Genomic DNA, 10,605 nt, shown 5'->3' with positions numbered 1-10,605 from the left:
ATAAATGGACATTTACAACTTCATATAGCCAGTGAGATGGCTCTGCTGTATCCCGCATGTTAACCCTACCTGTCACATGTCACGGGAGTGGTGGGCGGCGCATCACTCTCAACACTCAGTGAATCGACCGTAAATGCCACAGCTGAATATTCTTCCCACTCCGACCCTACCCAGTATCAAACTACAAAAGATATAATATCATGATGGGCTTGAAAATAATAATCTATAAACATTTAAATACACATTTAATCACAAAACAATTAATTATTAATGACACAGAACATTTACATTGAACAATTAATGCATTAACGCTTAGACTAAATTTGGTTTGGTTTCTCTTCTGGTAGCATAAATAAAAGATATTTTACAGGTGAAGTGGTTGGTGATGGTGGATGAAGAATGCGCTTTTACAAATGTGTCTGAAACAAAATAATCCACAAATAAATAAGCTCTAAACAGTGTACAAATTCCACAGTTGTTTAATAATCATTTTCATTCAAGTCCATAATTTTACTAACCTAGTAATAGATTTTAAAAAGTCTACCATAGATCATCTTCAGAGGGTAGACCCCTCCTCTCACTCAATTTTCAATATTTTAAAATAGACTATGCCCTTTTAATAAAAATACACCAAAATGATTTACCTACTATAAAAATTTTGATAACAGATTATAAATTTATTAACAAATGTAACCTACAAGAGTACATGGAATGCGAAACACCTATACACAATGGAAATCTTTTCCAAAAAGGATGGAGTTTTATAGCACCTTTTAAAGTTATTTTCTTCTAATATATTAAGTGTTTACCATTAGTAGTGCAATAATCATTGTTGATGCAGGCCATCCAGCTTCGCTGGTCAACAGGAGGATTGGAGTTGGGTTTGGAGGGAGGGGTTTTATCAGGGGGGTTGTTTGAATACCTGTATTCGAGATATTCATTATAAAGGTATATATTTCCAAGTGTTTTAACAAACGTAATGAATTGCTAATTATTTCTACTACTAGAAAGAAATCATCACTGGCTTGAATTGGTATCATTATATCTATGATACATGGTAGTAAATAAGCCCTGTATTACCTTGCTAATGTTATTGATTTAATGGGTGCAGACCATTAATGGGAAGCCTTGAAATAAATTTCTGGGAGATAACTCTTTTTAACCTTTTTGTAATGAATGAATCTGTTTACCTCAAAATGTATAATATTCAATGCATACATACAGATTCAAAAGACTAGAATATTTGTTCTCTCAATTGCAATTATTTTGTAATACGAAACAATAAAACTGAGCTTTGTCTCAAATGTAAAAACACTTTTCATGATAAAATATAAATTATTACATTTCCACAAGTTGGTCATGTTAAGTGTAGTTAACCTAATAAAAGCTTGTTGGGCAGAGTTTTGTTCAAATTCATTGCTGAATCCTAATAGAGTACATTAAGTATGTTAAAATATTTCCTTTAACATAGCACACACGTTTTATATTGATAACATATTATTTGTTGATTTTTAACACCTATTTACATGTTTTTCTGACACTTTCCACTTTTGTTTAGAGAAGGGGAGAACTCTTTTTTGACAAATTTCTCAAACATAATTATAATTCACAATATGTAGTTGTGCACTGTTTTATATAGTATAACATGTCTAGTTTCTTTAAAATGCAGGTCTGAAAGGAAGGTAAATTTTGTTTCCCACCTTATAATAAAATTAGTTTTTGATCACGTATAGAGTGATGCACTTTTCCTGGAGACAGGGAGGGAAAGGGAAAGACATTGTCTCTATACCGAAACCAATACTTCTGTTTCTAAAAATGGGAGAAAAGTGGAATGTTTGTCTCCCTCACACACATGTTTACAGAAACCATACATTTTAGTAAAGATTGTTGACAAGCTACTCAGAATCTATAAAAATTATTAGAAAAGTACCTGTCCAACTAATTGAATAATTAGCCCTAAAATTCAAATATTGTATGATTTCAGACATTGGTCATTGTTATATGTTACAAAAAGTATAAAACTACTTTTGAGGATTGAAACGAGAGAAATCATTCAATTCAATAAGTATTCAATTCTTTCAAATTATCCATTGTTAATACAAAAAACAAAGAATTCAATATATTGTTTAAATCATAATTATTTATTAAATTAATATCTTCAAACTGTAGGTGAGATAAAAGTATTCTATGTACCACTAAAATAAAGTATATTCTCCACATCCGCTACACAATGCAACTATTTAGCTCTTCTTAACAAGGGATAAAGATAACTCCACAGACAGTAAAGTAAAAGAGTTCTTTTACTGTTACAACTACAAAAACATTTGTGTGGTATTGTAATTATAGTATGAACCATTGTTGTTTACAAAATAGAGTATACACGTAAATACGCAGAGTATTTATTAAAATTATAGGTTGGGGAGATCATGTGTATATCATGGGAGGAAATTTCCTTTTCACCTAAAATAGATTGCTACCCTCAGCTCTGCCTATTGTGGCCAAACCGCTTTCTCAGAGAAAAACAGTGACAATTTCCTCCTTTAACACAAAGAACTACTGTCACCATTAAGATAACTGTCTACATGAATTTATCTGGGAATCCAAAATTATCTTTCAGGGGTACACACTTGTTCTTTTTCTCGTTAACGTATAAATAAATATAGTAAAACAGATTCAGAATTGGAGGGTCTTTTCTTATGTTGTCACCTTAAAGTTAAATATTGTCAGCAATATTTGGTTAATTATTGATGATTTTGTTTGGGTTTCATTGAAAACTAATTCTTGGTTATTTGTGAGAAATTTTCATGAAGAGAGTTCCAGTAAATTGGAAAGTGTTGTCCAATAATGAAAAAGGCGATTGATGGGAGAAAAGCACAAAAAGAAATGAAATTGAATAAGCTCTAAGTACAAAACATGTTCAAACAATACTTTTTTATTTGTTTGAACCAATTATACTTAGTTAAATCATAGTTAAGGTTATCAAACTATATTTTTCAAATGAATTTTATGACTATTTTATATGAGTGTAAAACGAAACATTTTTACACTATGAATTAATGTTAAAACCTGTTTCTGGAATGAACAAGAAAACCATAAAATGCAAGAGAGGATTTTTTAGGAATTATTGTTCTTGTTTAATAACTAAAAAAGGCTTTGCCTGGTTTACTCCTCATTTAAGAGTTTGCTGTGTAATCAATTTTTATTTTACTGTCTTGTATGGTAAATATCCAAAACACTACATACAAATTTTGGGAGGGTTACATAAATTAGCATAGATTATCTCCATAGGAAAATATCAGGAAATCTCCAAAACAATTTATTTAGGTTTATCATCTAAATTTCTGGTTCTTACCATGTCAAAAAAATGCTAGCATAGTTACAGTTTTAAAATATTAGGTAAATAATACTTTACCTAATATTACATAATTTCTTGAAGCTAACTAAGAAGAAAGTGATGGGGCCTACAATTTTTTTACTTCAAAAAGATTTAAAATTGATACCTGACCCTATCAGATTCCAAAAGAAGAAATAATCTGCTCAGTTGAAATTGCAGTAAAATATTTTACACCTGTAGAAACAAAAGGCATCAGGAAGGATGCACAACTATTCCAAGAAAATCAAAGCCACCTACATCAAATTTATTGAAAGAAAAAAGAAACTCTTTTTATTCTTTAAAAGAATACAAATCAAGAATTCTACCAATATATAATGGTAATGTGACCAATGGTTTTGGAGATAAACACTTTTAAAGGCAAAACCAAAAAGATGATAAAAGATGATCCCTACAAATCATTTAGAATAAAGAGAGGGAGATGTGATTAACTCTGACCCAAAACCACCATACAATGCTGTATATTTGCCTAAAGTACACAAAGAATGCATTCCAAGAAGATAGACTGTCAGCTCTATTCCCTCAATAACACATATATAAAATGCAGCCAAATATGTTTTTAAATTGTTATCTAAGTTCACAGAAAAGTGATTCAGGATATTTCATCGTAATCTTAAGATAGTACTAGAAATAGCGTACAAAGAAGGCAAACGGGTAGCTTGGTTTCACAATGAAGATAATGTATTGGCAGTTTGACCACATCAAAGACAGCTTAGATAAATTCATACAATATATAAATACCATACATCTTAATATCAAGTTCACTATCGGTGTTCAAAATAACAAGTGTTTAATTATACCTAAGTGACAACAGATAAATTCAATTCAATTCAAAATCAACCATAGTAAAATATAGATACAAAATCATACATGCAATAGAATTCAATGGATAAAAGTCCTTACAAAAATTCCATATTATTTTCCTTGGATAATACGAAAAACTAATCAAGGAGAAAATGATTTCAACAAAGAAGTTAACATCAAATTACTAAAAACTTGTCAGTCTATAGTAAAGAATCAATATTGATCATTACAGACATATTCTTCAGACTGATCAGTGATTATTTATATTTCAGTCAATCACAATAAAGCTTCACCCCCTTCATTCACCAGCAAATATACATAACTAGTCCTGCCAGTTCTGGTTTGCTGAATGAGTTGTCTCTCCACAGCAAGCCTGAAATATTTAAGTATTTTAATTTTAGGTTAATTTTTGATGCAGTGTGAAATGAAACACTTATATGATAGTCATCACATCATTTGTGTAAGTTTAAGAATTAAAACTATATCTGTCTGATGATGATTGATATGCTGTGAAATGCAACCCACAACAATAATTTTGCATTATAATCTTGATCAATATATTTGAATTTTATAACTTCAGGGAGTGATTAAAAAGTCTAAATATCAGTACTGCTGTGAAGATTTGAAAAATCAAATAAATAGGAAAACAGAATTGTTGGTACAAAAACAATGCCAATATTGCAAACTAATTATGAAGTTGTCATGCAAAAGCAAGAATGGCAGTCTTGATCTAGCTTGTATTACAATGGATAAAAATCATTCAAGTGTATGATGAAACAAGTGTTTAAGGTGATTAGTTATTCATTTATTCATTTTATGGAGTCAAGGAATATAAACAAGAATATATTTATTGAGTTTTATCAAGTTTTCTGTAACTTAACAAAAGGTTATTGAATGATTCAACAATACATTTTTGCAGTAACGGACATACACTCCTATAGAAAATAGAACATTTTCATAACGAAACTTAGAAAAAATACTGTATGAACGACTGCAGATACTATATTGTTGAACAAAATAAATTAATGGTGACGTTGGTTTTTATTTAAATATAATTGCCTCATACAACTTTGTTGAATCAAAATAACTAAGCTTGAAAGGTGTGTCAAGTATGTACATGTAAATGTTTGTGTTAAAACATACATATATGTAAATTAAATCTAACCTATGCAATCTATTTGTTTCAAATACTGATAAGAATAAAAATGACAAATAAAAATTTCAGCCAGCTGCCTCTCCGTCTAATACATCAGACTTTGAATAATAGAAGCTAGAAATAGCACACTTTCAAATTCTGCCCAAGCCTGTGCACATTTTATCTTTACTGTACATACCCTACTACTTACTCTGCTGGTTAAGTTCCCCATGCAGATATATAATCTTTGGTTATAGACAAGATAACTGTTACAGATCGGCCTATCATTTTAAAGTTGTAAATTGAAGTTTTTGCAAGTGGCATAATGTTCTATAGTTATTTCTTACATCAACTATAGGATGTTTCTCCTTATTATAGGCAATTACATTAATTACTCACAACCCAGCTAATCGTGTTGAAAAACTTTGGGAAGATGTATCTTGTGGAGTTTGAGAAGAATTTGGCAAAATTTCATTCCACAGCTTCAAATGACAAAAAACATGTTTTGGCACATATTGCACAGTTTTATGGCTTTACTGTATAACTGTTTTAATGGGATTAATTTTAAAGTAAAGCATAAAATAAAAACATTATAAATTAAAATTATTGTTATGTGGAGGTGTTTATGAAGATGACAATGCCAGTTGCCAGTCTGGCACATGCTGCATCAGGTTCCATCATGTCATAGATGATTGGATGACGACCTGTCATCTATAAAGTATGGAAGAGGTTAATTTTGTAATAATGCAATAAACTGGAATTATGATATTTCTTGTTGACAGATTAAAGAGTTTGTACACAAAGATTGACTAAAATATGAATTTAAAAAAACAGACATGGCTGGAAAGGTTTGTTGTTTGTACAAAACCTCAGCCCATCAAACCAAAACCCCAGACCTATAAAATTATTTTTAGGTTGAAAAAACAGGATGAAGTTAAAGACAAATATCACTGAGTATCCACTTTCCTTTCATCCTTCCCGCCATCATGCTCTTTGATTCTAACCTCACTACCCTATTTCACACTGATCTATGCAGTTATCTCTCTGCTGCTGGTCTGTATAGATCACTTTCAAGTTTTGTGAGGTAGTGATTTTGTTTGTATTTTATTCAACTTGGTAGTTAGTAAGCCTAACATTCGACTACTCTGTTGTGTTACCAGATATTGGCAAATTCAGTCCAGTGCTTCTTTCTATATTTGTAATAATATCAAAATATATCAAAAATATCAAAATATATCAAAAATATCAAAATTTCTGGCTACACACTTGCCACCTACTTTAGTAGAAGTAACCATACTAAAGGAGGAGCAGCAATATATGTTGACGAAAACATATTCCACCTGACAGAGACAATCCCTGTTTCAGCATACTGTCAAGAATTAATCTGCGAAACAGCAATGATTAAGCTAACATTGAACAAGAAACCATTATACATTACTGGAATTTATAGACCTCCTTCTGGTAACCTTCATCAAGCACTGAGTCTAATATCAGAAATGTTGGAAAAAACAAAAGCAGAAAATCACCCCATTCTGTTATTAGGTGACATCAATGTTGACTGCTTAAAGACTGACAACGAAAACAAACAACTTAAAAATGTTTTGGCCAGTCACAACATTTATAGATTAAATCTACCTCCTACTAGGATTACATCGAATACAAGGTCTTCAATTGACTGTGTTTGTACAAATCTACCACTTGAAGACGTAGAAAGTAAGGTATTTCACAGCGGCCTATCTGACCATACTGCACAACTTTGTACGTCACAAATAAGGACTTGTCAGGAAAACACCTATTACAGTGGAATGAGCCGAAACTATTCCCAGAATAACCTTAGTATGTTAAATGCTTTACTGCTACAAGAAAATTGGGATGAAGTGCACAATGCTTACACTGCAGAAGAAGCATATACTAAATTTATGTCAATAGTTACCATGGCTCTCAATCAAGCATGTCCATTAAAGAAAATTAGAAGGAAAAAGAAGGTGACAAATAAACATTTTGTAGACCATCAGGTAAACTTGCTAAAAGAAAACTTCCTTCAGAAACTTCTAGTATATGAGAAAACAAATAATGAAGAAGATAAACGCAATCTAGCAAAGGCTAAGAAAGAATATGACTTGAGGCTGAGAAAATTAAGACAAGAGGCATCAGCCAGTTTCATAAATAAAGCAGAAAATAAATCTAAAGCCTTGTGGAAGATAATAAACGATGAAAGACAGACAAAAAATGTAATACAACAAACACTCAAGCTTGAAATTGATGGACATGTAGAAGATAACCCCTATAAAATTGCAAACCATATGAATCACTTCTTTACCAGCATCGCTGAGAGAACGCTGAAAAACAATCCTAAATCATCTATAGACCCACACACAACCTCGGACACCGACCATGACTTACATAACTACCAACACGCAAGCCAAATAGAAATACAAAATATTATAAAAAATCTCAAACAAAAAACTTCTGCAGCCACCGACAATATCTCCACAAAAATACTTAAACATTGTAAGGAATCACTAACAATCCCCCTCACAAGTATTATTAACAAATCATTGAGTCAAGGTCAATTTCCATCAGCCCTAAAACTTGCAAAAGTTTACCCAAAACATAAAAAGGGGAGTAAAACCGAAGTTGGCAATTACAGGCCAATATCAATATTGCCAACTTTCTCTAAAATCTTAGAAAAAGTTGTCCTGAGAAGGCTTTTGGACCACTGTGAGAAGTTTAATTTATTAACTGAGAGACAACATGGTTTCATCAAGGGAAAATCAACCATGACCGCCCTGACCGATTTTGCTGACTACATAATTGACAACCTTGAGGAAGGAAAACATGTTACTAGTTTCTTCCTAGACCTGAGTAAAGCATTTGACTGCTTGAGCCATGATCTCATATTACATAAGTTAGACAAATTAGGAATTAAGAGCACAGCCAAGATGTGGTTTAAAAGCTATCTTAAAGACCGAAAACAAATAGTAGAAATAAAACAAGCAACAAGTGGAATCACAGCAATAACTAGATCAAGACCTTTACCTATAAATCGAGGAGTGCCCCAGGGGTCTGTTTTGGGACCAGTATTATTTATACTGTTTACAAATGACATACCCGAACACCTGGACAAATTTTGTACAGTTTCAATGTACGCTGATGATACCACCTTGCTCTTGAGTGGACAAAAAGACAATCTAGATATCAGATCATTCACAGCCTTGAACATGGCTTATCAGTACTGCCACTCAAATGACTTGGTGGTAAATCCAGACAAAACTAGTCAAGTCGCATTTGGGAGAAGATGTGATGAAGTACCAACAATACCCGATGTGGAAAGAAACACCCAAGCTAAATATTTAGGAGTCATTGTTGATGAGGGATTTACCTGGTCACAGCATGTAGACAATCTTCTCTCCAAATTAAATTCCTCCCTTTATATGATCAAACATACAAAATGTATAAGCGACATATCTACTGCGAAAATTGCCTACCATTCCTTGTTTGAAACTCACATCAGGTATGGCCTAATGATATGGGGAGGAACTTCAGCAAGTAATCTTCAGAAAGTTTTGATTCTACAAAAGAGGGCCGTAAGAACCTTAGCTGAGCTAGGCTACAGAGAAAGTTGTAGAGAAGCCTTCAAAACTCTGAAGATTATGCCAATAGTAAACCTCTACATAAAAGAAGTCATCTTGTATGCTGTTGGACAACCCCTGACGCAGAATAGACACCTACATGACTACAATACTAGACACGGTACTCGTTACCAACTACCAGTTCACCATCTCTCCCTATATGAAAAGAAACCCTCCTACATGGGCATGAAGCTGCACAACCTTCTACCTGAAGAATTGAGATGCCTCACCGGGAGAAGACTGAAGACTACTCTTACTGACTGGCTAATTAATAATCCTTTTTACTCACTTAACGAGTTTATTGAAAGAAGACAATGAACATTGCCATTTGAAAAACTTATTTTTGAAATTGTAACAACTGTTTGTGATGATTTTATTTGACGCCATTTCAATACTTAATGTATTTGAAAATAAAGAATATTTGTATTTGTATTTATTTATATTTGTAATGAGAAAATTAAGAACGGTAAATTAAATTTTACATTATGAAGAAATCTGAAATTCCGTAGATATAAAACAAATAAGCTTTTGACGATCCCTATTTCAGGTAAAATATACTGCTTACTTCCAAATGACCCACAAAATTAAGAAATGTATCATGAGAACACATTATAAATAAAACTTCAAATTTTAAAGCTTGATCTGTTCTCTTACAATTGTTTCAACTTCTTTTTTACCTTTCTACACAAACTTTATTACATGATACACAATAATCCAACAGTGAAGTGGTGGACTGTCAATTTTTCTCATATATAACTTGAGACAAAGTTATTTATTTCACAGTTATAGATCTAAAAAATTATGTGAGAAGGAATTTGATTTCACTTGAGCATTTTGTCAAATTTGGAATCAATATAGACCAAGATTACGGTATTAGCACTTAATAATATAAACACCTTGTTTGGAGTTTAAAAAGTGTAATGAAAGAATTCTAGTTCCTTCTTGCTTTAGTTTGACATCATTAGGTTTTCCAAAATGTATTTTTTCACCACTCTTTTCTTTTTAAATTTTTAAGGATGCCAGATATGCTATGTCATTTTTAGCCATTAAAAAATTCATAAAACAAAGTAATTAATCAGAAAATACTCATATTTGAAGCTACACTCTCAAGTGATCACATTTCATTTTTGGAGGTAGTAAATATGTGAAGTTTTTTAGTGGGTAAAACAACAGAAACTCTACTAAACAACTCACCTTGACACCACACAACTGTAAGTCTCACTATTATTAACAAGCACAAGAGAAACAACAACTGCAAGATAAGATTTTGAATTAAACATACTGCCACCCAGTTGGTTTAATTTTGATCATTGGACACCATATCAACTTCATAACTACTAATCTTGACACTTGAAACATTATGGTTCTTAATACAAGAAAAGGATCTTAGTTTTTCAGAATTAATATATTTCTATTACATGAAGAATTGATTACTTTTTAACATTGACAATTAATAACCACCAAGTGTGACGTCACAGCCAACTCATTGCTGTTAACACATCAACTTCCAACACTACATCAGCCAGGTGGCGGACAAACAGACAGCAGAGCAAGTGTGTCAGGCAGCCGGGAGCACTAACCTCAGCTGCTGACACTGCGTCTGCTGGTAACTGACCTTAGACATCTGCTTGCTATTCATTGCA

General features: G+C 32.2%; 1 protein-coding gene across 1 annotated transcript in view; it reads right to left on the bottom strand.

Moving 5' to 3' along the window:
* Positions 1-228: 228 nt before the first annotated feature.
* Positions 229-10,605, bottom strand: part of LOC124369289 (phosphatidylinositol 4-phosphate 5-kinase type-1 alpha-like) — a 157,865-nt gene continuing 147,488 nt past the window's right edge. Inside the window, exon 21 of the mRNA XM_046827212.1 lies at positions 229-419. Coding sequence (XP_046683168.1) covers positions 408-419 — 12 coding nt within the window. The 3' untranslated portion in view covers positions 229-407. The remainder of the gene's footprint in view (positions 420-10,605) is intronic.

Source organism: Homalodisca vitripennis, chromosome X, assembly GCF_021130785.1.
Source record: "Homalodisca vitripennis isolate AUS2020 chromosome X, UT_GWSS_2.1, whole genome shotgun sequence".
NCBI lineage: Eukaryota > Metazoa > Arthropoda > Insecta > Hemiptera > Cicadellidae > Homalodisca > Homalodisca vitripennis.
This window is presented reverse-complemented; position numbering and strand designations above follow the sequence as displayed.